General features: G+C 36.4%; 2 protein-coding genes across 2 annotated transcripts; both read right to left on the bottom strand.

Annotated features, from left to right (window-relative positions):
• Positions 1 to 3,850: 3,850 nt before the first annotated feature.
• On the bottom strand, positions 3,851 to 17,181 carry LOC136814260 (nicotinamide/nicotinic acid mononucleotide adenylyltransferase 3-like). Its single transcript, XM_067070777.1, has 8 exons — positions 17,053 to 17,181; positions 16,590 to 16,678; positions 16,219 to 16,286; positions 9,658 to 9,776; positions 8,988 to 9,061; positions 8,183 to 8,284; positions 4,821 to 4,879; positions 3,851 to 4,059 (listed from the first exon to the last, which is right to left on the bottom strand). The coding sequence occupies exons 1-8, from the start codon at positions 17,129 to 17,131 to the stop codon at positions 3,969 to 3,971; spliced, it is 681 nt and encodes a 226-aa protein (XP_066926878.1). The 5' UTR covers positions 17,132 to 17,181; the 3' UTR covers positions 3,851 to 3,968.
• A 1,819-nt stretch (positions 17,182 to 19,000) lies between these two features.
• LOC136814259 (ADP-ribosylation factor-like protein 11) lies at positions 19,001 to 20,962 on the bottom strand. The gene is made up of 3 exons (XM_067070776.1): positions 20,469 to 20,962; positions 19,938 to 20,100; positions 19,001 to 19,651 (listed from the first exon to the last, which is right to left on the bottom strand). The coding sequence occupies exons 1-3, from the start codon at positions 20,913 to 20,915 to the stop codon at positions 19,302 to 19,304; spliced, it is 960 nt and encodes a 319-aa protein (XP_066926877.1). The 5' UTR covers positions 20,916 to 20,962; the 3' UTR covers positions 19,001 to 19,301.
• Positions 20,963 to 27,208: the final 6,246 nt, after the last annotated feature.

The raw sequence follows: 27,208 nt of genomic DNA, 5'->3' as shown, positions 1-27,208 counted from the left end.
ACATAGAACCACATTTTACTGACCAGGGAGCACGAATCTGATTGATACTTAGATTGATCATGTATGATTACAAAGATAAACAAAGATATAAATTACCACGTGTTAATGCACGAGGAGTAAGAAATAGAGCTTCATTATAATAGAGCTATTTCAAAAGACTTTTTGTACCTATTATAAGCTGCCATATCAAAAAATTTTGAAAGGAATTAATTGTTTGAAACATCTAAACATGATATAAATTAAACAATAGATTCAATAACAAAGGATTGTTAAGATATGACAAGATTACAGATCATATGGCCCAAGGCGATTCCAAAGCTATTATCATCGAATTACAGCTTCACGGAAATAACAATTAAAAATATAAATAAAATCTAAATATTAAATATTAAAAACTGTTTTGTATATATTTTTTATTCGGGTCTGTAAATTTTCAAACGAAGCCAAGAAGGAAGACAAAATGGCGCCAGGACTCTTGAGAAGTAACAAAGTTCAGTACCTTTAGAAAAAAGGCTATTGTGGCTGAAGTTCGAAAGGAATCTTAAATTTTATTACATGGAATCATTAACAAGATGTTGTATAGTTATTTCCACATGAAAATAGGTTTCAGATTTCAAAAGTTTAGGCAGAAAGAGGTACCCCATAACCTAGCCCAATTGGCTACCCCATTGGCTACCCTGCTTTTTAGACCAACCCGTCAAAAAGAGATTCAAACTCTATTCGTTTTCATCGTAGAAATTTTAGCGTATATTAAGCGAGTCAGGAAAAGGATTTTTTTGGATTTATTTTAGCGAATCACGATTTCAAAAAATTTTGCGTGGATCAATTTTAGCGGGGGCAATGATTTCGAAGAAAAAATTAATGCACGAAATGTTTCCCTGAAAAAAATTTCATCCCTTTATGAAAATGATAAACAATGAAAGAAAAACATACTGGATTTATTTTAGCGAATCAGCTTTTCGAAAAATTTCGCGCGAATAAATTTTAGCGAAAATAGGGAAAAATCGTAATATTTCTACGATTTAAGTACTTTAATGGGATAATTTTGCGGGTTTGGTTGTCATTCCGCGAAAATCCGCGAAATTAAGTCCCAATGGAAATTTGGAAGGTCCTCATCCGCGAAATATTTCTAAACAAAACTCAAAATATGTCAAACAAATACTATTTGAATGTTTACTGGCATCAAAGAAGCGCTAATAATGTGTATTTCAACAACCAACATGTTTGATTTGACAGTTAAAGTCACAGATTCGTGAATTTATTGCCACCCGCGAAATTTAATCCCCGTGAAAGTTTCTCCCATTAAAGTAGCCGTGAGAGTTCACCCGAAAAAACAACAACTGCAGTCCAATTTTATGGAAAATTAGCCTGCTCCCTTTCCCGAGGGAGGCACTCGGTTTTAAAACGACCTTATCTTTGCTCATTTCGACACTGTTCGGCAAGCTTGTAAAAAGGACCCTTAAAGGTCGCACAGTAAAGCGGTTAGGGTTAGGATGGTACGATAAGTCGTAAACCTTGAGTGCCCCCCCCCCCGGGCTTCTTTAAAAATCTAGTGAAGGTGACCAGCGATTACCCCGGGGGCCACTTATAGCTTTTTGATAGACTGGATGGCAGTGGTAAGAAACCAGGTGTTACACGTTTTTTTTTTTATAAGAACGTCAAAAATTTTCGAAGCCTTCGGATGTTCTTAGTTTTTTGGATTTGAAGCCTAAAAATGTTCTTAAAATGTTCTTATTTTCAGCATTTTTTGAGCATTTTGATGTAATTTCTTAAGAAAATGCATGTTTTTAAGTCTCCAAAGCCTTAGAATGTTCTTAGAATGTTCTTAAGTTTTTGGGCCTCGAAGCCTTATGTTCCTATATAGTTTGTTCTTATAAAAAAAAAAACGTGTATTTGGGAGGCTTTGTTTTTTCGCTCTGCTTGAGGTGGTAAAAAAAATACATGCCACTAGATCCAGTCCCTTTTTAGAGAAAAACAAACAGAAAACCATGACCAATAGCCATTCTTTTTTAACATGTTTTTGTATAGTTTCATAAACTTTGATGGAATTTTAGCATATATTTTATTGTTTTGTTGTTTTCTTATAGTTTTTGAAAACGAAAGTGAAAAACTTCTAGATGGCGAAATCCTCTAGTCTACTTCAATGGACTCAACGGATTCAACGCCATCAAAATCATCAGAAAGCAAAGTTCAGTCAGAACACCAATCCGCCGCTATTGAAATACTTACCGAGTCTATGTATCGGAGGTTATCCAGGGTGACGGCAAGTCGACGGTCTGATGTCAGCTTTGCTTTATACCGTCCCCCTCGTTCTATCTCGAATACATAAACTCGCTACTATTGGACATCAAGGGAAGCCGAGAGCATGTCTACTTAAGAGTCTTTTATAAGCTTCTAGGTAAACTCCCACTACTAAAAGACCTTAATCATATAACTCGCACACAACCAGATGACCATTCATTGGTGGAAATATCCACCATCCGAAAATATTTTATTTGTGCTTCAACAATGACCTTTTTTTTGCGATTTGAAGGGGTGTACGATATGAGACTTCTAATACTTGTCCCCAGGCCCCGAAAATCAAACTTTTCAAAACAATAATAATTTTTCAAAAAAAAAAAGATGTTTCCAAGGAATTGCTTAGATATTCACAATAACACAATGAACAAGTGAGCCAAATTTCAGTTAAATCCGACCATTTTTGAAGTCTCCAGGCTGCCCCCCCCCGAAGTTTACATACATTCTCTGATTCTAGCTTAACTCGATGCTTAAATTAACTGAATAATAATTTGGCTAAAAATACATTGATCTATTATGCTTATAAATAAAAATAGTGATTCTTATAGATAAAGATTTGTTTTTTCAGCCAAAAGTTTTTTTATGAAAACCTGCTTGAGCCAGCTTTTACCATAGCCTACTTGTACCAATCCAATTTTCAGTAAGTCCAAAAAACCCTATTTTTAGCCACTTTTTGGCTGAAATTTTCTCAAAAAATCTCTTTTTCGAAAATCGGGCTCCGTCACATTTTGACCACCACCATTTTGCACCTTTGTACCAAAAGTCAAAAGATTCCTATGATTCAATCAATCCTAAGAAAACTTGGTAACGGACGAACGGTCGAACGAACACAGGTTAATTTATAGAATCTCCAGGTAGGCCCAACAAGGGGAATGCTGATATAAGACCTACCTGACAAAGACTATAGGGCCGATCCGGACAGACGGACCGACGTCGGACAAAGGTTAATTTGTAGGACCTCCGGGTAGGTCCAAAAATGAACCAACGAGTGACACTTATTCGGTATACTAAAGTACTCAATATAATAGTAAGAAAAGAACTCGAAAGGAAGAGTCGTCATTAACAGAAAATTTTATATTCTAATAATACAAATAAATAAATGTACTAATTACCAAATAAAATCAAAAATTATTACAAATACTGAAAGTAAAAAAGTTAATGTAAATGAAAGTATCGATACCAGTCATCGAGGCCCCCCCAGCGGACCCTCAATTCACGCAATCACGCAAATTTTTTTCGAAATTCACGCATTCACGCAAATTTTCCTCGAGTTTCACGCAATAACCCAATTTTTCAGAAAATCGGAAAATTTCCGAGAAAAATCGGAAAAACATTGAAAATCAGGAACACTGCACACAATCAGTGGAAAAAAGGGAAAATTCACGTATTCACGCACAAAATAGCCCAGTTTCACGCATTTACGCAGTCAAAAAGTGTATTTTCACGTTCACGCAAGTTTTTTCAATTCACGCATTCACGTATTTTTTTTTTCAATTTTCACGCATTCACGCAACCGAAAATGCCCATTCACGCATTCCGCTGGGGGGGGGGGGTCGTCATTGTACAAGACAAATTACCCCAAATTCGCATGTTTATTCATAATAAATCGCATTAAAATAATTCGAAATGAAGGGCTTCATTTGTTTGTGTGATTTGTTGAATACATCTGTTTAATTTGAATACAACCCATGCTCCTTAATGTAATTAATAACAGGATCTGGAACCAAATATTTGATGCTTTCGTTTTGATTTAGCGCAGATCTAAAAGGAGAAAACTCTGATAGATGATCAACTTACTCAATTTTATCTTTCCAAAGGGTGTTGTCACGATTATTATTGGTTCAGGGCTATTCATGATATGCACCATTGCAATGTCTTCCACGGACCCGAAAGCTGATTGGTTGCAAATGATGTATTGACAGGTTTTACGTCAGACTTACAACCTTCTCATAGACCTGTTAGGATTAAAAATCTTTTCATGGCTGTGGATTTGAATTCCATTGCTTTCGAGTCAGAAAATTCAGTGGGGACAAAAATTAGAGTATAATTTTCCACTTTTCTAGTTAAGCCAATTTTTCCAGTGGGGAGGGGTCCCAGTAGGTCAGTGAGAAGGGGGTGTGATAAGTCAACATCAGCCCCCAAGTCAACCCTAACAAACACTGGCCTCGATCTCGATGGTGCTTGAATGAAGAGTAATTTAGGGATACGAATAGTTCCATTTCAAGGAGAACATTTTCTTACGAATTATCTTTCCCACACAAACATAAAAAATCAACTTTGCAAGTTCCTTGTGTAAACTTAACCAATTAATTATGAAGGGTGTACTATTTTTCACTTATGATTGTGAATAAAAAGATGCAAAGTATCGTTTGATTGTTCAATGCCGTTTCTTAACCTGACGCCATCGGCGAGAAAGAAGGCTGCCCGAGAATTCGAAATACCAGCCTTTTAAGAGTTGTCCAAGTGAGGTCGAGTGTTTTTAGTGCCTGCCTTTAAAGAGCTGTTTTAAGAAAGTTTGTTACCTTATTTTGGTTGCGCTGATTTCGTTAGGGATCCATTCCTCAACCAGCGTGATATTGTCCTATGAAAAAAGATATTCATAAAAATGTAAACGTGATGGTGAAAGTCTTTTAACCACGGTGGAATTACTAAACATTTTGCAAAAACTGGACAAGCTGAAAGAAAATCTAACAAGTTGAAATTCTACACGGAAGTTCTCAATATAGCTTTTTAATGGCAAGGCCCAAGTAATGCTCATTTCCGAGCTCTTTGTGGGGGGCTCAGTAGGACTCTTAAGTAATTACTTTAACATTTTCGAAATTTCCAACTCGTTAAGACCCTGTTTGTTCCCGCTTCAGTTTTAAAAATATCGAGCTGTGTAAAGATTTGACCGATGTATAAGTTTATCAAATAGTAAATAAAATTGGACATTGGTGTAGAATGTCAAACTTAATGGAAGGGGCAGTTTTCCTGGGGTGGGGGCAAGTTTATGGAGTGGATTTTTCTGGGGAAGGGGTGTTTCTAGAACTGTTGACGTGTACACATGCAAAGACGAGCTAAAAAGACTTGGAATACACGTTTTCTTTTTTATTAGAACCTAGTTTATAAGAACATATAGGCTGAAATTCGTCGAAAAATTAAGAACATCTTAAGAACATGCCCAGCCTCAGTTTGGAAAAATGACAAGAAACTACAATTGTTTCCTCTTTTTAAGCAGTTTTAACCGAATTTAGGGGTGGATCTTCAAAATTCGAGAGTCAAATATTGTCCAAATTTTGCCAAATTTAAGTGCTCTTTATTTTGTATCATATTGTCGATTTAGAGTAGTCTGAAAAATTAAGAACGCATTTAAGAACAATTTAGGCTGAAAATTGCTAAAACAAATAAGCACATCCAGGCTCAGCCAAATTTTAGGTGTTCTAATAAAAAAAAAACGTGTAAAACAAGACATTACATCTCATGGAAATGAGGCAGATAAAATGACGAATTCATAGTCCTGAAATTCTGAAGACTCAAAGAGAGAAATGGGAAGCGCACAGCGATTATCAGTATTTATCAGTACTTGATGACGTCATTCTGGCGGGAAGTCTCTGATATTTTCGCCTTTTTATAACCTCTCGATAAAGAAAAAGAGGGGAAAATGAAAATCACTGGAAATCATGAAAGTTGGCAGGTATGATGAATGGGGAAAATTCGAACGGTAGCAGATTTTTCTTTTGCTTTCAAAGAAGATTCATGGGAAGAGAATCAATGAGAAAGAAAGGAAGAAAAGGGATTTTTTTTTGGAAATCATAGAAAGCCAATATTTGACCTTTTGATTGACAAAAATTAATGAAAAGATGACATCTGTGCGAATGAAAAAAAAAGAAGAAAAAGAAAGAAAGAAGAAAAGATATTGTGTAATAAAGATAAAATGAAAATGAAAATGCTTTTCGAGACGGGGGTTAGTTGGAAAAGAGAGAAATTCTTTTTCATAACCTTCTCGCGAAGTTTGTTTTCTTTTTATAAGAAAATTGGGGGTTTCCAGAAAGTTATATCAAGGGGTTTTCTTATATCGTTACTTTGGTAACGAATAATCATCAATAATTTTGAAAATGGCAGAAATGATAAAAAAGTCGACTCTATCCCTACGTCAAATAAATTAGTAAATGATACGCTTCGAAGTGGCAGTGGAAGCTTTTCACAATTTCGCAAGTGCAGAAAAGTAGCTGGACAGTAGCTTTTGAAATTTTTTATCCAAAAAAAGTGTCTAAAGAGCCATTTTCTTCTCACTCGTTCAAACTGATTTAGAGGTGTGAAAAAAGGAGCATAGTGACTAGCGACTAGGAGCCTTTTGTCGACCCCGTAAATTTCAACGCAAAATCAACCTTAGCAACCTTGCTACCAGTCTAATTATTACTAAATTATTTTAAGATTTTGAAACCATTAAATTGCAGTTCATCTTAGGAAAGTCAGTGTGGTATAGTGGTTATCATCCTTGAATCCCGCCTGGGTGGTGCGAGTTCAATACCCACAGTGTAACTACGATTTGCTTGGCAAGTGAATATACCTTCACCCGCGTCAACCCATACCATCTGAGAGGAATTGGGTACCACTACTCTGATACAAGAGTAGATTAGACTGGCATTGGGGCGTGGTACTCGTTAAGTTCGGTCTCGCGTGAGCATCGCTCTCCAAGTGTCGTTCGAGTGTCATGGTATACGCCATGACAGCTCGCGTCTGTCAACTCGCAGTGTCTGTCATCGCTGTGAATCTTATTCCTTTGGGACTTTAGGACCCATCCCGAATGATTCGGAGGGCATATATCTATCTTATTAAGGTCAGATTTTCGATGACATATTCTTAAGGGCTCTGACCATAGTCGGAAAATTGATTTTAGTATTTGAACATAAAAGTTATGTTTTAGGTTCTTTAACACTTTTAACAAAGAATTGCCTTTATAAATTGCTTTTTAATCAAATCCCTTCAGAGTAATTAAGAATTTAATTGCAGAAATGACGTTATGAACTTTAAAAAGACGTTAATAATATGTTGCATCACCTTCTTTTATAAAAAGCGCTAAGTTTTAATGGGTAATTAACCTTTTTGTTTCAAAATTTCTTTACATTGTCCGCAAAGAATTGAACTATTTTAAATTTTGCGGAAAATTTTTCTAAAAAGATGTGTCAAAAAATTATGACTGTTTTTTTAAGCAAAATCCAGATGAAAAATTGATGAAAAACCACTATTTTGAAGATTTTGAGACAAAGAAGCATTTACAAAAATTTTCCGCAAAAATTTTTATTGTTTGGTGAAAGATACACCATCTACTGCGAAAAAATTTTCAAAATGTTTTTTCTTCGCCGAAACTAAGCTCTTCAAAGTTGAAATATTCTTCCTCGCAAAAGTCTTCATTTTCTTCTTCATCAAATTATTTCATCGCAATTTTTGAATTTTCAGATTCAGGAATAGTTTGTCTAACAGAAAATGTATAACATGCCATAGTTTAGTTGGTTACATCAGTCAGAAAACACATTTTAAACACGGCGATTATGAAAAATTCACTATGGTCAGAGCCCTTAAATGAAGGTACCCCTATTGAAGGAGATGGTACTCGAATCAGCCAACACCAGGGTATTTGCTGGCGTAAAAGTATATAAAGGCCGTGCGCGCGCTTCGATCGCACTTTTTTCGAGCAAAGCTTCCACACTATTGGTCAAAAGAAAAATGAAGCAAATCCATTGGCGCGATCTGACGTAACGGTTAAAAAAAGTTAAAATGTGTTCAACGTTTTTTACAAGGGCGCGCTAAACTTTTATTGAAGCCAAAAAGTGCGATCGCAGCGCGCGCAAGTGGAGACCGGCCTTAAGTAAGGTCATAAAAAAGCCAAAAACACAAAACATACCTTGAATTGCTGAAGGATATGATGCTTTTCGATGTATTGTTCTGGATTGCACCCTTCTCTTGTAATAACAACAAGGCCGAATTCACCAACAATGCATTTAATCTACTAGAGAAAGAAAAGATTACATAGAAATCACAAATAAATCGAAAATTGCATGAGCTTTTTCCTCCAAATCTCTAAATAATTCGAATTATCTATCGAAAATTTCGGAATCATTAACTATTTTATCGAAAATTCCACCGGCCCGGACGAAAAACGGGCAAATTGCTCTCCGTCATCTATCCTGAAACCAACCCTTAAGGCCTATCATAAAAGTACATACGTTTGACTATCGACTTTAAATCCCTAAGGGCTAGAGTGGAATCTTCCCAAATGTACCTTTCTTTCTTTGCCGCATTTAGGCGTCGAATTAAATCGAGAACTTTCTTTGTTTTCACGACAATGAAATAACATGGCACGTGAATTTCTTTAATTAGGCATACAAATACTTCTTCATAAGTCAGAAATGATAGTTGATAATGCCTTTAGTATAATAGTTTTTTTGGTGGTGTGTAACTAATTTAGAGGTTGGCCGAAAGGCCGATGGCGGGTATTCAATTTCGTGGATGGCCGATTTTTAATTTAAGTGGCCGTTTGTTTCGGCGAATTTACTTTATTGCATAAAAATTTCGCGCCATGAAAATTTCGCGGTTTCCCAGTCGAGGCCGAAAAACCACGAAAAACGATTTTGGAGGCCTAAAACCGCAAAATCAGCCAAATTCAGTTAATCCTTGGAAAACCAAATAAACTAAAAATAGCAACTCACATCTTCGTCTTTCCACAAGCCAGGCACACTGAATGATTCCATCAAATCTGCACCACATAAAAGTCGCACGCGTACTGAAAGAAGTAGCGATGTTGTTGATGTAAAATCTCAAATTTTATTCAAAATATAAAAAAAAAGTATTTGGTAAGAAAGCTCTTTGCAATATTCAGAAATTTAAATTATTTGTATTAGGCTACCAGTCAGATCTACGGTAGCGGAAAGAAATCTTATCCAAAGACATGTCAATTTATGAGACGGAAATTAAAACAAATTCTTGGAGGCTTTTTATATGCAGTTGAGTTTCAGGAATAGTTTAGGAGGTGGGATAAATTTGAAAATAGTGGTAAGCCCGGGGGGGAGTGAGTAGTGGCGGAGGTGTTTACAGTGTTTGTTCCAAACGCTTATAGAGTAACCTTACTCTATAATTCGAATAAATTCTTGTTCTCCCCTGCGTGTTCGAGTTATGGAGCAGGTTATAAAGTATTTTTAGCTGAATGGACAAGAAAAATTGTTCGTGTTGAGGATGCATTCGAGTTAAAGTTGTTTGATAAAAGACCATACTGTACTTCACTGAGACGGAAATCGAAAGACGAAAGAACTTTTGACAATAACTTAAACTTGGTGACCCGTTCCCTCACCCGACTTTACAGCAAAGTTCAAAACTACAAACCATTATCTGGAAGGGTTGTATAATTTGGTTGTGTTTTTTGTTTCGCATTCTCCTGGATATGCTTCAAAACAGTTATTGTGGTACTCCAAGCAGCCTGCTCCGATTCCCATAAGCTAACTCTAAAAGGTAAATGAATTTAACAAGTTATTTGTGGCCCTTTGAGTGAAATCAACTTTAATTTTTAAAAAGTTGTAGGGGGCTCGATGTAAAACATTTTTTATGGTTGCTTGATCGAAATCGAAATTAGACTCAGACTGAAATTTTCTTTAAAAAGTACATGCAAAGTTGGAAGAGCGTAGCATGACGAGAAAATATATACGTCAAAGTCATGGCGTGCTAGATTTAGAACGCCATGGTCAAAGTCTCAATTATATATGGGCCGATTTCTTGACACACCCTTTAAGATAAAAAATTTTATTCAAATCTTCTTCCAAACTAAAGTTGATTCAAATTTCCTTCAAAAATACAAAGCTTGTGTTAATTTTCTCCCGAAAAATCACAGCACATTTATAGTACAAATTTTCTTTCCAGAATGCAAATCAAAAAGAAATTTTGCCGTTTTAAAGTACAAACCTAGTGCAAATTCCATCTAAACTTACAAGAAATTTTTCTTTCAAAATGTCAAGCTTATACGAATAGTTATCCTTCCCAGAGATGCAAAGCTGACTCAAATTTCCCTTTCAAACTTATACAACGCAACTATTCATTTTCCTCCCAAAGTTCAAAGCTAACATAAACTGTCTCTCCAAAATATTAGTGCAAATTTTAGGGATCGATTTTTTTCTACTCAAAGCTAATGTTATTTTCCTTTCAAAATACAAAACTAATAAATACAAAGCTGGTCTCAATTTTCTTTTCAAAATGCAAAGCTAAAACAAACAAGAAGCCCGTTGGGCGTGAAGGCCCAGCGAAAAGTAAACGTGTTGAAAACGAGCGTGCAAAACAGCAAATGTATTTTTTTTTTTTTATCTATAGTATAGTAACACGAACAAATAGTACAAATCTAAAGGTTCCTATCCTCCCGCAAAAGGACCACCAGATCATACCGCCAGGAGGAAGGAACCCTTACAAAGCTTACAAAATGAGCAATAATGACTAAGAAATGAAAATATATATAAAAAGAAAAAAACAACAAAAACTAACTACAGAAAATAATTGATAACAAAACGAAAAATAAACAAAAAGAGCTAGGAGAGCACTTGGAGCATAAGACTAGAATAACGGTCCCGCAAAACGTCCAGTATCGCAGATGAATTTTATCGTTATGCTCAATATATCATGATTTTGGACAACGCTAAATTCGGGGTCACCATAAAGAAGTATTCTACACAATGTTCTGGGATTAAATGGAAACAAAGTTATGTCAAGTTGAAGAAGACTGTCAAACATAACAAGTCTGCCGTTAGAGTAATCAGAGCAATGCACCAAAAAATGCTGTGTTGTTTCGACTGAATTTTGTCGACAGTTGCAAAAAGGATCGACTGTGTCAGCAAAATTGTGCCTGAACTTATCATAGTGGGCAACACCCCTCCAACCCCCACCTGAAAAAGGTCACCCCCACCTACATAGGGTTACCCCCACCTGAAATCTCATATCAGCCCAACCCCCACCTTTTTCAGCAACCTCGCCGGTAGAAAGGGGCTACACCATACTCCAACTCATATGCGCAAAACGGCGCAATCGAATCACACCTTCGAATTTGGAGGTCTTGTTCCTTTTAGGAACACTAAAGATCCCAGTTAAAAGTCCTGAGGACTACAAACTGGAAAGGAAAAGACTGGAGAAAAAATGAACTCTTTTAACCTTCAGAACTTATGACAGTCATTTGTTTATATTTTTATCTAGTATAGTATGTGGAAAGTTGAAAAAGACAAAAAAGTACAAAATCAAACGAAGTTAAATACAGAAAACTTGACAACCCCCACCTGAAAAATGTTACCCCCACCTACATAGGGTTACCCCCACCTGAAATTTCTCATCAACCCAACCCCCACCTATTTTTAAAAATCTGAAAATCCTCAACCCCCCCCTGAATCCAGGGGGGTTGCCCACTATGCTTATGCTCACGAAGATGACTGAAACCAACCCTTAATCGGTTAAGGAGAACTACGCCCTTGTTGTCACTAGCTTTGAAAACTGAGTTAGCACTGGGTCTGAGGAATTGGAGAATTGCTTGCTTAAAGGACTTAATAGTTGGAAGATTCCGTATATGATCTCCGAGGTTATTCCATTCATTTATGCAAAAAGGAAAGAAAGAGGCACGATAGCGCTCGGTTCTACAGAAAGGTGCCTCGAGTGGTGGTTTTATCCTTCGCCCTGCATTGCGCTCTTCCTCTCCTCTCTGGGGAGGAAGAATATTCGTGAGATAAGCAGGAGCAAAGCCATTGATTATTTTATAAAAAAAAAAATACGAGTCTTCTAGTTAACCGCCTGTTTGCCAGGTTTTCAAATCCTAGCTCAAGGTAGATTTTTTCTCTGGATGTTCCTCTGAAGCATCCGGTTATTGCAAGACAAGCATCATATTGAACAGACTCGAGTTTTTCAGAGAATGAGGAATTACCAGGACGATCATATACGATATCTCCATAATCTAAGTGTGGTCTAACATAGGTTTTGTATATAGTGACAAGAGAATCCCTGGGTAGAAACTTGCGAAGTCTGCGAATAAGATCAATACCTTGATTAGCCTTTTTTATTTTTTCATCAAGGTGACGGTCAAAGGCCAGCTTTTGATCGAGTATGAGACCAAGATGTTTTTGATGATCCTGAACTGCAATGGCTGCATTATTGAACGTAATTTCTGGGGGGTCAGGTGGATTTAGCCTCCTGGTAAAGTACACTTCAACTGCCTTAGAAGGATCAGGGTTGAAGGACATTTTCCATTGATGAGCCCACTCACTTATCTTCTGCATGTCACTGTTCAACTCTTGAGAACAGCGAATATGATCTAGGATGAGTGAAAACAGGGACGAGTCATCAGCAAAAATTTTGATTATGGAAAGAATTCCCTCAGGGAGGTCGTTAATGTAAATAAAAAAAAAGAGGGGTACGAGAATAGATCCCTGGGGTACACCGGCCAAGATTTCTGCAAATGTATGACCCTGTTGACATGGATCAAATTGAACACAGGAAAAATCTTTTCAAAATCACTGCGGTACTTCTCATTGGTTAGACGCTTGAAATTTTATTGAATGGTCCCCTAACCAACCGGGTCTACAGGCGCAGGTTCACCCGGTTGAATACTCTCGGGTACCTAATAGCTGGGGGGTTTGGAATAAGCGGGGGGGGGGGGGAGGTTGAAAAAATCTCAAAACTTAATAAGCGGGGGGGGGGGCTGGAATAAAAATGTCCTAGGTGGAAAATTTCCATAAATTATGCGCGCCCATAGAAAAACATAAAAAAACCCCGCGAATATATAGTGAGTGGGCGCTTTTTAACCAACTAGGTGCACTCACATATGTAGGGAGAAATATCCCTGCAGGCATGTTAGTTGGATCAGACCGTAAACCAGAAGAATAATCTTTAAAAAACTAGACGGTGAAATAGTTTACGGTCTGCATATCCAGGCTAATAAAATTCATGTGGTTAATGTGAGTTAACAGTTAATGTGACAGATCCAGAAATGACCATTTTTTACTGTTCATGCGTTGCAACCATGAAAAATGTTTCAATCTAGTTTAAATTTACCCATGAGCTGCATTTTAGTGTCCATTAACAGATTCCAGAATCAGTTTATACTTTAAATAATTATGTGCTAGTTTGAAAAATCTAGCCACCGACCGTTTAATGCAACAGATCCACATGAGCTCCATTTTAGTGTCCATTACCAAATTCCAGAATCAGTTTACTTGAAATAATTATGTGTTGAGTTTGAAAATCATACCGTGAAGTCGGGTAACTTGCATCAGTGGAGGCAAACATGCATAGCCCTCAAATGAATGACCAATAAAAGCAGCAAAATTTAAAAACAAATGAACTACGCAGATCCACTCGCAGCTCTATTCTACCATTTTTGTTTTGATTTAACTTTGTATTTTAACATTTAATGACCAGACAGGTCCTTCATTTGAGGGCTATGCATGTTTGCCTCCACTGATGCAAGTTACCCGACTTCACGGTACCCCGTCCCACCACTGACTGTTGTTTTGTTAACAGCGACAGATCCAGAAGTGACTGTTTTCTTGTGTAGCATCAAGAAAAAAGTTCCAATCTTATTCAATTTTACACATCAGCTGCATTTCAGTTTATTTATTTCTATATCAGAAGCCATTATTTCCTAAAAATAGAGTCTTTTTGAAAACAAGAAACTAAAAATGAAAGTGATTTAAGGTAGAATTTTCACTCATAAAACTTTATGAAAACTTGAGCAAAGACTATAAGATATGGCAGAATGTTGAAAAAGGTTTATAAAGAAAAATCATTACAAAATTTCTTTGGTTTGAAAGTCTCTTGACCACTAAAGCAAAGAAAATGTTCAAGAAAGTATGAATCAACACATGAAATCAACCTCCTCGCTTCGACCGCCATCTTGTTTTGTTTTGAAAATTGTTTTGAAGGAGTGCGAAATCAGAAAATATATCTTTTATAGCCAGTATCCGACGACAGACGGCAAAATTAAAAAGTGTGTTACTGGTTTTAAGCGCCGTTTCTACCAAAACGGACGGACAGACGGAAGGACGGAAAGTTGCAAATGAAAGGCCCTATCGCTAGCGCTGGGCCAATAAAAGTACAAATTTAAAGTGATTGTCCATTTTTTTCCACTCCTAAATAGGTACTCTCGGGTACCTAATACAGGGTTCCCAGCACTTAAGAGAAATATTTTTCCCTGACTTTTTCCAAAAAAAAGGCCCTTTTCCATGACTTTTAGATTGACCAAGGTGCCTTTTTCCCTGACCAGAGCAGAATATTGGGTCTTTTTCCCTGACCGTTCACCCAAACGGTATTTTGAAAAACACCATATTGACATAAAAAAATAAAACTTAACACAATTTCAATACATATATTTTTTAAAAAGTGAGTCTACTAAAACTCCACTAAAACCAGGATACAAAAGGGGTACCGTCGTATGTATGTAAAGATGAACGTGCTATCATTTGAATGAAAACTTTCCTCTTTCCTCTTTCTAAAAAGATTTTCTTCAAAATTTGGCTTCTATCTGAAATCGGACTCTTAGAGTGCAGTGAATTTCCATGAAAAATCATACCCTTACAGTGCACTTTTTCAAAGGGCAAAAATTTTTGCAATTTTCCAAGAAAATGTGAAATTTTTCCTCCAAAATTGACCAATTTTGTGCCAATTTTACCAAAAAATTGGCCTTTAATCACAATTTCCTACCCTTACAGTCCAGTTCAGTGCAGTTTTGTAATTTCCTACCCTTCCTGAACTATGGAAAACCTACCCTTAAGGGCCGAACGTCTGGTAGGTCATTTACCTTGAGTGCCCCCCCCCGCGGATCATTTTTCTACCACTAAAACGAAATAAAAGAAACTAATGAAGAGATAAGTAAAACAAAACTGTCAGAACTGTGGACTAAATAAATATCACAGAGCTTACAATACACCAATACTTACTGGCTGATAAAATACCTTGCAAAAATGAAAGATGAAAAGGATAATATCATTTCAATTATCATTTGTAATTTGGAGTTGACTGATTTTGGAATTCCCTGACCTTCCCTGACTATTCCAAAAAAAGTTCCCTGACTTTTCCCTGACTTTCACTACTTTTTCTAAATTTTCCCTGACTTTTCCAGGTTTTCCCTGACTTTTTCCAAAAAAGCTACTTTTTCCAGGTTTTCCCTGACCGCTGGGAACCCTGTAATACCCTCCGCTAATTAATTTTTGGGAAAATATTTTTGAAAGTTCCCTCTTTTGTCCTATTTCAGCCGTATGAGCCTCCTTTTCAAAAATTTTCCACCCAGAACATTTTTATTCCAACCCCCCGCTTATTAAGTTTTGAGATTTTTTCCAACCCCCCCCCCCGCTTATTCCAATTCCCCCGGCTATTAGGTACCCGAGAGTAATAGGTTCTAGAATCCAGGGTTAGGATGGTATTTTATTGTCAGCCATATTGGAGGTGGGTCGGGCGGTCAGTCAGTATTTTTGTTATATTTTTACCATTTATAAAAAGTTTTGTTTACACTTGGGTAATTAATTCTGAAATGAAAACGGACGAGCTAGAAGGGAATACATATTTTTTAAGCATAAGAAATAACGAAACAGACACGATAGAGGCTTTCATTTAAAATTCTCAGCCGGTTTCGAGGTGACGGTAAATCATCAATTAACCCAACTTTTATCACTTTTAATCACTTTTATAGCCTGTTAATTACTTTCTGAAGGCGTGAAACAGCCTGTTATGTTTTTAATTTTTAAAAGAAAAATAAATTTTGAATTTAGCTCTACCTTGGTATAGAGCACTTTGTCACCACAAGTTACTGGTGTTGTTGATAAATCATCTTTTTAAAGTCCAGCTTCAGTTCAAATTTTCCATCAAACAGTTAGGTGCCCACATCACAGTTATAAAGGTACACAGTACAAGCAAGTCAAAGTCGTATCTCACCTGATCCAATCCGAAGATTTTGTTCCCAGTTGACACATTGCAGTTCGATGTTTTGATTCAATCAATCCCTGAAATAGAATTATTGAAAGTGTAATAAAAGTTTATAAGGAAACCCAAAGGTATAAAAAATACAATTTCAAGCTTATCATTTACACATTCATTTTACAAGTACAAATTATATAAGAACATAAGGCTTCGATAGCCAAAATATTAAGAATATAGTTAAGAACATTTTCGTTAGGCTTAAAACTAAAAGTTAACATCGGGAAGGCTTCAAAAATTTGAAATATTCTTATAAAAAAAGGGTGTAACTTTTAAATAATATCAAAACATGAACATTTTAAGCAAAATCCAGCGATGGACAAACGTACAGCTTTTTTGTAAGCATCGTGTGTAGGAGACATGATTCCACCAACCACTTCAAACAAACCAGTCTTGTGCAACGTATCTCTTGCTAGCTCTGAAATAAACAAAAATGAGAAACAATTTGTTGAGATTTAAATGCTTAGGAGTTAATTTCCAAAGCCTATAAGGCTTTCTCTTAACAACATTTTCAAGATTAAAATTTATTTTCATTTAAAGCGTAGAAGCAGCACTCCTGTCTCATTGACCCAGTGTTTTAGATTTTCGGTATGAAAACAAAGGAGTGGGAAGTCAAAACTCTATTTATCATTTACAGTTCAAAGTTCAAAAAGGATTCTTAAAATTTGAATGCTTTTCATTAAAAAAGAGAATTTCCTTTTCAAGCCAAATACAATTTGGTCCATATTACAGTGTAAAATAGAAAATTAAGGGCTTATTTAAACAATGAAATTTAAAATTGCGTCTCGTTACCAAATATCCTTAGATGCATGTGTGTGATAGGATTAAAGCTTCCACAACTCAACAACAACAATTTGGTTTTTGAAGACATAATTTGATATATTTGTTTTCTTGAAATGGTTTATTATTTTTATTTGTTACCTGAAAAACAAAAAGAACAAAAGTACACCTTGGCATACTGTATTTTAATACTTTTCAAAAAAAAACTTGTAGTCACTCTATCCAAACATTTGAGACAATATGAAAAACAAAATGATAAGATACAAGGCTGACAGTAAAAATAATACAGAGAAATGACTTAAGACATAAGAAGCAACAATCAAGGGAATTCATTGACATTTGCACTGCCACTAGCTAGGTACACAGGTCCGGCGGAACAACAGTAAAAGTGGGGACGCTGAAAGCTCAAGACGAGATAATACTCTAAGAATTTGAGAAAAAAAATCTCATTTGCTCAAAAGTGCGGAGGCTGAAGTCTCCCCAGTCTCCCCGCTTTCGCCGGGCCTGGTAAAAACTAATAAAACCCTAATGATTTGTCTCAGATTTAGAAACCACCCAACTGAAGTCACTTAAACAGTTACGGCGAAGGAACTGAAATTTGTTTCGTTTCACAGTCTTGAAAATCACAAGGAAAATCAAGATAAGAGTCAACAATGAAAAGTGTAAGAGGGCGTACAAATTTCATGACTCCCGAAACTAGAAATATACATTATTCAAGTACCAATTCAAAAAAAACAGAAGCTAAACTCCGTCTAACCGGTTGAGAAATGTTAACATAAAAAAGACACCTGTCTTATATCATAGTTAACCGGGCCTGGTACAAAATAATAAAACCCTAATGATTTGTCTCAGATTTAGAAACCACCCAACTGAAGTCACTTAAACAGTTATGGCGAAGGAACTGAAATTTGTTTTGTTTCGCAGTCTCGAAAATCACAAGTAAAATCAAGATAAGAGTCAACAATGAAAAGTGTGAGAGGGCGTACAAATTTCATGACTTCCGAAACTAGAAATATACATTATTCAAGTAAGAATTCAAAAAAAAAAAGAAAAGAAGTTAACATAAAAAAGACACCTGTCTTATATCATATTCTGTAGACTGCTCCGTAATTCGACGTTCTACTATTCGATAATATTGAAAGTCACTGTCAACAAGAAACTCTCAAAAGCAATGCTATACTACTATTTGACGCGCTCCCTTGTTCAACGAAATGGTACTCTCCTTGAAACTGCTTGAAAATCGAATTAGAGAGCGTCAACTGTATTATTTATTAATTTTGCAAAACAAAATGCTTGAACAGAAAAGACAAACTTTTTAGAAACCAGTATGAGGTTAGACCATTCTTACTTTTTTAGGATTCTCAGGCTTGATTTTATTTTCACTATTTTGTCTCAGCTTTAGAAACCACCCAACTGTTGTAGCTCACACAGTTATGGCGAAGGAACTGAAATTCATTTCGTTTCATTTTTCTTTCAAGAAAGAAAAAGAGCAATCAAGTAAAATGCAATTGGTATACAAATATATGGCTCTATGAAACTTTGTAAATTAATTAATTATCAATGAAATTTCGAACAGGCTGCTACTGCTGCTGCTACTGCAGAAATAAAAGCATTACATTTAAGTTAATTTTCTTTGGAATAATACCTCTGGTTATAATATTTCATATTTTAAATTTGATCTGAAAATAATTACAATTTCTGGACCATAAAACCCATCCATTTTCTTTTTACAAAGTCTTTACGTACGTAAGAAAAGAAATAAATAACAACTTGAACCCTAATGATATGAACAGTAAGGATATTATCTGTCTAAGCAGGTCATTAAATTAAAATCTAATTAAAAATCCTGAAAAATCTGTACATCTTAAAAAACGTCTCTTTTACTGCTTTCTTCGAAAAACTTACTGTCTCTACACATATTTGAGTGTCAAAACTGGCTGAGAGATCATCTCAAGATCCCGTAGATTACATACAAAGATTTGGCATTTTAGTAAAAAGGCAGTTTTCTGGTGAATTTTATTGGCCTTGACTACCTGAAGCAAGGTTGTTAATTTCCTGATCCAGCTATTTCTTGTGGTTGACACCTCATTTTTTGGTTTTAGAAATTTTTAGTGAAATCTGAAAATCTATTCGATGAAACTAGTTTCTATTTGAGACATCAAAATAGTTTCATTTTAAGTAATCTTAATACCATCATGATTCAAACTAACCACAAAATCAACAAATTGTATCCACTAAAACCATCAAACCAAGCATTTTAATTACAGATGGACATCATCCTCTTCATTTAAACAGCGTTTCTGTACTTCTTCTAACCCAATATTCTGTGAAGCACCACCAGTGCGTACAGCTACCTCAACCACATTAATCTTCATACCATCCAAACCCAGTGCATGTTGGATTTCATCAGCCTTTGCAGCTCCTTCAAGATCAGATTTTGTAGCAATGATGTGAAAGTCACTGTTCTCATTAGCCTCACCAATGATGTCGTTGAAATATAACTTGGCAGCTGGAAATTTTGTTCGGTCACTTGCATCAACAGCAAATAGTATGAGGTCTGTTGATTGGCTGAAGTTCTTCCAGTACGATCTGTATTCTAGTGCACCGCCAACTAAAGTGGTTAATCAAAAGAAAGTAAATAAATTCAGGATGGATAATCCATGAAATATACTTTATAAATTCTTACATAATAATTTCAAAGATAGAAAAAACACCCCAAACAATTCTAGGTATCCAACGAAAAAGCATACAAAATCTCAAGCAACCAAACTTAAAGTTTCTCATTTGAAATAAAATCGTAGACTAAAAGACAAACAGACACATTTAGACAAACATCTTAAGATTCTATGTAGCTCAACCTAAGTTGAGAATGTTCGATGAGAAACCTACATACTCACCTTCCCAAATGTTCAAATCGATTGTGTCAAAGGAAATGCAAACAACATTGAAGCCTTTAGTTGGTAAATAGTTTGAACAGTCGGTGCCTTCTTTGGAAAGTTGAGATAAGAGAGCTGACTTCCCTGCCTGCTCTAGTCCCAAGATCAAAATCTTTCTTGATGCCTATTGATTGATTAGTAAAAAATATATCTAAGATATTTCCTTTCGGGCAAACTTTTGTTTGAAACAGGAAGTTTACCTAGCTGGTCATCTGAAAAACAATTCAGGCTGGACTTAAAAAATTGTTAGTTAGCAAAATTATAGCATAAATACAAGGCTCTGTGTCTTAATAGGCGTATTTTGAGTGAAATTTAAGCAGACCAGTAAATTGTATGCATTAAAATGCTAGTTGCCTTTTGGATTGATTGCTATTTGTCAGAAGTATTGAATTATTTTGTTTTAAGGTCATTGCTTAAAAAAGAAATCTAATCTAATCTGATCCCACAAACATATTCATCAAGCAAAAGTTCATAAAAAACCATTGTCATCACCTTGCGGTCCACTTCTACATCTTCGTCCATGGTAGATTCACTTTCAACTGGTTGACGTGGTGAAAGTTCTCTAGGTGTGCCCTCAAAACTTTCAGATTCTGTATTTTGAACTTCACGGCACACTAGATTTCCATTAGAGGGTGTAGGCGTCACCCATCCTTCAGGATTTACTTCATCTTTAGGAGTTTCAATTACATGCATGCTACGAACACCAACATCCTCGGGAGTGTCACATCCAATATTATCTTTTAACCAGGAACTAGCTTCACGGACTGGAACAGGACTTGTTGAACCCTCATCTCTAACATCATCCTCATCTACTTTTCGAGAGTTTTTATGTCTGTAAATTGAGTAACTGAGTAAAGCTACACTTATACCAGCACCAGTTACAATAAGGGTCTTGTGAGCTGGTTTCAAAGTTTTAAACCATTCCATAGTTAATGTCATTTTTTTTATTTTGACTTTATTATCATTTATTATTATTTCTTCATTCTGAAAAAGAATTACGTAATCTAAAAAAGCGAAATCAGTAAAAGCACAGCGCAGTGTAAAATGAAGACTGTTGAAAATTTGTCACTCGAGTGTAGACAATGATGAAACTGGATGAAATGGGAAAATGTTGAAAAAGTTTGAAAAAATGCGGCCAGGTGACGACAAAAAGATTTTCACCCGGTCGGTTGACCGGGGCTTCCTTGGTATAACAGGAGGCTAAAAGGGCATGAAAAATAGCCTGGTTTTTATTCTATTCGAACTATGTGGTCTGAGAAGGGTGACGGGAGTACAACAAAAATGTGCCTGTTTGGAACGATCTTTGCAGGTAGTTCAAACTAAAAATTGAATACAAAAGAAAACTATCAAAATGGATGAAATGCTAGGCTATGAACATAGACTACTGAATGCTAGAAAATTGGACTATAAACATAGAAAATTAAGGACTTAAGGAAAAATTGATTAAGACAAAAACAGACAAAACTAACTTAAAAAAGGCTAAGCAGTGCAGTGAAAGGACACAAGCAAAAAGCAGAGAAACAAACAAAGGATAGAAGCTTACCAGCATGCACAACCAGAGTTGTTGTTGTTGATGGAAACTTGAATTATGCTTTACCAAGCATAACTTTGGCGACCAAGTTTCTTGGAGTCGAAAAGGCGTTTTAAAAAACGTTTTTTAAAAACAGCTATTTTTTAACATTAGTTCGAATAGAATAAAAACCAGGCCATTTTTCATGCCCTTTTAGCCTCCTGTTATCGGACGCTGCCCATACTAAAATCACTGAAATTTTGGTAAAAGCAGCCTTTTTAGTGGAAAAACATATGGCCTGAAAACATACCTGATCAACACAACCAAACCTTCAGTCTTGTTTTTACTCTTTCAACCCCAACAACTTTTGCCTTTGCTTATGTAGGCAGATGTAGGTTTTAAAATCCACAAGTAATGAACCTCTTATAGCTTTTAAGAGAATTTCTGAGGGCAAAAGTTTTCAAAATTCAAAACTTCGCGAGAGAAGAAAATGCATGTATTTCCAAGGAAATTGAATTAAAAACGGCAAAAAAGAGTGGAATTTCCGACGCATTTTGCAAAAGTACATGGATTTTCATTGACATTGGAATTTCTGACCAAGGCTAGAAATAATTAAAAAATGTACGTCCTCCGACAAGGGTAACGAAAATTTTCTGAAATGACCCATTTTGAAGGAAACAAAAAATTAAAAAGGGCGCTAACAATCAGCCAATTTGATTGACTTCAAAATTTGCCATACTCACCAACTTTGCCAAATCCACAATTTCAATGTCAAAAGATCATAGCTTCATGGCAAATTTGTACATCGGTACGCTGCCATTATGATTTCCATTTTGAGATGCTTCGTTAGCAGTTTTCTGTCGGCGTTTGTAGAGCGCGAAGTGTTTGTACGCGCTGGCAATTTTTTAAACCAATCAAATTGCCGATCGGCATTGTTTTGCTTTAGCATTGGAAGGTCTTCTATTTTTCAAAATCTTTGCCAAAAGTGGCAAAATTGGAGCGAAAAGAACACAAGTCTCGTGGGAACAGTGTTTTGTATGGAGATGTACGGAGGTAAGTTCCAAAAATGCCAAGAATGCCAGATTCACCACATCTTTTTTATTTGGCATTTATGGCACTCAAATTTTGCCACATTTGCCAAATTTTTGTCAATCGAATATTACTTTATTTATTACTTTACTTAATTTATTGATATTACCCGCGTGGCAATGTGTGCTATAATATTTTGGTTTTGTTTTCGATTTCAAGCAAATGTCTTAGCAACAGGACGCGCATTCGATTAATAACGAGGCTGGGTAGAAAAATCTAAAAATAGAATTAAAAAATATACCGATCATCGGATAGAGCACTAAAAAATACTCCCTTTCTATGTTTAGTTTGTTCTACCTTGGATTATAACTGAAAATATCTTCAAAAAATCTTTGTCCGCTATCAGCCTGCGCAGTAATCTTTACCCGCTTCAACTCTTAGATAATAATAAGAGGTGCGCTTAGCTAAGTCGTACTCGCGGGCGAAAAATTTATGTTTACTTATTTGTATATTTTAGTTGTATTTATCCAATGAAAAAGATGTTGACAGAAAATGCACGGCGCTGACAAAATTAGTCTGGGTATCCAGACTCAAAATTTCAGAAAAGAAACACTTACTTCAACATACAAAGTTTCTAAAGTTCTAGAGTCTGGTGCAACTAAAAAAGTCTAAAAAAGTTTGAATGACACAGTCTGTGAGTAAACCCATGTTGACAGAATGTCAAAACTTTGGAAACCCAGGCAGACACTCATAATTACTAACCAAAAAACCTCTTTTACAAACTCAAAAGCATTTCAAAACTACTTTAAACTACATCCAAGCATTAGCCACATTTGTCAAAAGCTCCTTTCCATCAGCCATTTTGTTTAGAAATGAACCTGTGTTTTCATTTTCATTTGTTTATCTTTTTTTTTTGCAACATCAGCTTTTTCCATAAATTATGCGCACACATAGAAAAATATCGAAAAACCAGCGAAAATTCTGCTTAGTGACTGGGTGCGTTTTAACCAATTGGATGCACTCACATTATTATTATAATGTAACAAAGTTCTAGGCGCACGAGGGCCTCTGGAACTGATCGTGATTATACGTATTTTACAATTGTCTTGTGTTGAATCTTTTCGGGTGTTTACTCCATGCAGTGTTGAGTCTTTCTTTGAAGACTTTGACTGTCTTTGCCTCAGCGACATCTTTTGGCAATTTATTCCAGGTTGGTATAGTTCGATAAAAGAAGGAATTCGTTTGTACACCACGGAGTCCATCGCTTCCAAAGTTTGGAATCATCTCAAAGTTGTGCCTTCTGTTTGGTCGCGTTCGACGGGCTATCTTGTTTGGGATGGTATCTTTTTCGTAATAGTTGATGTGCTTGTAAAGTTGGACCATGTCACAAAAGTGTCTTCTAAACTCGAGCGTAGGAAGATCTAATTCACGCAGTCGTTCTTCATAAGACATATTACGACATTTTTGAACAAGTTTTGTTGCCCGTCTTTGTACTCCTTCAATCAGATTTACGTGTTTACGTAGAAACGGAGACCATACTGACTGAGCGTACTCCAGATGCGGGCGAACAAACGCACAATACAATGTTTTGAATGTACTTGTACTCATATTTACAAATCCTCGATTGATTATGCCAAGTATCGCGTTTGCTTTTTTGACTTGCTTTGCAATGTGTTCTTCAAATGTAAGTTCTGAGTCAATGAGGATTCCAAGATCTTTTTCTTCAAAGACGTGTTCCAATTGGCGTCCATCTAGGGAATATGGATGAGCATGTTTGATGTTTCCAAACTTTCCTAGCGTCAGAACGTGACACTTTTCAGGATGGAATAGTAATAGCCAGTCTTTCGACCATTCTACAAGTGTGTCTATATCATTCTGAAGGGAAACAGAGTCTTCGACGCAATTGACTTCTTTGAAGATTTTGGTATCATCAGCAAACAGTAGGATCAATGAGATGACCTTTTCAGGAAGATCATTGATGTATAGCACGAACAGTATTGGTCCCAGTACACTACCCTGTGGAATACCACTCACTACAGGGTCTGTAGTCGAGAAGGACTGGTTCACTTTTACTGATTGAGTTCGACCTGTTAGAAATGACGTTATCCATTTTAAGATTGAACCGTTGATGCCATATGCTGATAGTTTCTTGCATAGTCGACGGTGGGGTACAGTGTCGAAAGCCTTCGCAAAATCGAAGTAGACACTATCAACAACGCTTCCTTTAGAGATGCTCTCATAACATTTATCCAGATAGTACAAAAGCTGTGTCACGGTTGAACGGTTGTTAATGAAGCCATATTGTTTGTTCGATAAAAGATTATGATCAGAAAGGTGCTTCATGATGTGTTTCCTCAGTATTGATTCCATTAATTTGCACACTACCGATGTCAAACTAACAGGTCGATAATTGACTGCCAAATTCTGAGGTCCCTTGTTTTTGTAGATAGGTGTGACATGTGCCACCTTCCAATCTTGTGGTAATGAGCCTTCAACTAAAGATTTGTTCATGATTACAGCCAAGGGTAGAGACAGATAGTCAGATAATTCCGCTAGTATCCTAGGGTGTATTTCGTCTGGACCGAATGACTTATTATGGTTGAGCTCTTTCAATTGATTCTGTACCATCTCCTCAGAGATGTGAATATCTCCGATGGATGAGTCAGTTCTCTTTTCAAATGCAGGAAGCTCACCTACTGCTTCTTTTGTGAATACACTGCAGAACTGTCGTTGAAGTATATTAGCTTTTTCGTGGTCTTCATGCTTTAACGAGGTTTTGACATTTGGTGATTCAAGTAGTGATGAAACTGTACTAGAAGATTTCATCTTGTTACGCACATGTGACCAGAAGATCTTCGGTTTGGTCTTTGCGTTATCACAAATTCTTTGTTCGTAGTTCCTGTGAGCTTGTCTCATCAATTTGCTCACTCTGTTTCTTACAGGGGTGTATTTTGCTCGATTGTATTCTTTTTCTTCGGGCAATGATTTCATCCATTTCCGATGGAGGCGTCTCTTCTCTGCTATTTCTTTCCGAAGTTGAACTCCAATAGGTATTTTACCTTTCTTCTTCCAGTTTTGACCACCGATGATCTTTATGGGTACAAAACGGTTTCGTATATCCAAAATCTTCTTTCGGAAAAGCTGCCAAAGCTCCTCGGTTGACTTAGAATTAGCCATCTCCGGGAATTGCTTGTACCAATCATCAGAATTGAGATCTTGTTTCATTGCTTCAAAGTCTGCGTCCTCGTACTTGTATCTTTCTGATTTAGGTTTCAATACAGCATCACATTTGATACTGAAGGTCAAGCAACTATGATCGCTTAAACACAAAGGACTGAGATACTCTAGACATAGAGCTTGGTTAGCTTCACCTGTTAGAATGAGATCGACTAAAGATGGGTCGTCAGTCCCACGGCATCTGGTTGGTTCTTCTACACTTTGGTGGAGAAAGGAGTCGCGAAGGGCATCAAGAAATCTTTCTTCTTTACTTTCCTCGAGATGTGGCGTCGTCCAATTTTTCCAATTGATTGTTGGGAAGTTAAAGTCCCCGACAAAGCATTTATGAGAGTATTTGTTGTTTGATGCGATATCTTTGATTAGATGATTCAACTTGTTGTTATTTTCAGCTGACGTGTCATTGTTCGTAGGGGAGCGATAGATACAGGAGAAGACCAGGAGATCGTTTCCGGATAGACGAATTTCGATTGTAGATACTTCATTGAAATTGACTTGGTTCATTGATTGGTTGACATCGGTGACCAAATGTTTGATCGATGAATGAGCAAGAATAATTATCCCGCGACCGATGCCAGTGGTCATGTTCGTATGACTGACACATTTATAATGTTTAAGCTCGTGTTCGTGTAGCTCTCGCAGTCCACCGTGCTTTGGTTTCACCTCACATATCGCAATGATGTGGGGATGATGTTTCTCTACATCAAGCACCAGTTGTCGCTTCTTCTCAGGTGTTAGCGTGTCGGCGTTGCAATAAAAGATCCTGATTTCGTTGATCTTTATTTCAACATCATCTACTTGATTTACGTTATGGTTTTCTTGAATTATTGTTCTCCGATTGTTTTCGTTTGAGTAAGATTCTTGGCGAATACTACATTCTTCGTGTCTGTCTTCTTTGTTTGGGATCTGATTTTGACCTTGATGATGTCGAATCCGTTTTTTGAGTCCCCTCGAACTCTCCATTTATAGATATCAGAGTTATCATTCTCATTTCTAGTTTTAGCTTTGAACGATAGTTCCCTTACGTTCTTTCTTTCATCTGGTGTTAGATCTTCAGTTATACTCGTTGTCTTGTATTTTTGGATGCCCTTGAGAGAAGGAAGGTTTCCGAGAAGTGAAAATTTTTCCTTTTCGCTAGATAGACAGATTAATAAAGGGCGCTTCTTTTCCTGGGATGGTTTTCCGAGGCGACTGACACGTTTGATAGTAGCGCGTGTGTGAGTGTCTTTAACAAGACCTTCGGCCCATGAACTGTCATCTTCTTGTTCTTGTTCTGCTAAGCCATGGATGACGACGTTGCGAGATCTTTTGATTTTGTCATTTTCTTCTGCTTCTTCTACACGCCATGCATCCCTAATAGCTTCTCTGATAGTTGTTTGCTTGGCAGATACCTCAGAGGTCTTTGTAGCGTCAGCGTAAGACTTTTCCGACAATGTCTTCATTTCTGTTTTGATAAGTT

Source organism: Clytia hemisphaerica, unplaced genomic scaffold, assembly GCF_902728285.1.
Source record: "Clytia hemisphaerica strain Z4C2 unplaced genomic scaffold, Clytia hemisphaerica genome assembly, whole genome shotgun sequence".
NCBI lineage: Eukaryota > Metazoa > Cnidaria > Hydrozoa > Leptothecata > Clytiidae > Clytia > Clytia hemisphaerica.
This window is presented reverse-complemented; position numbering and strand designations above follow the sequence as displayed.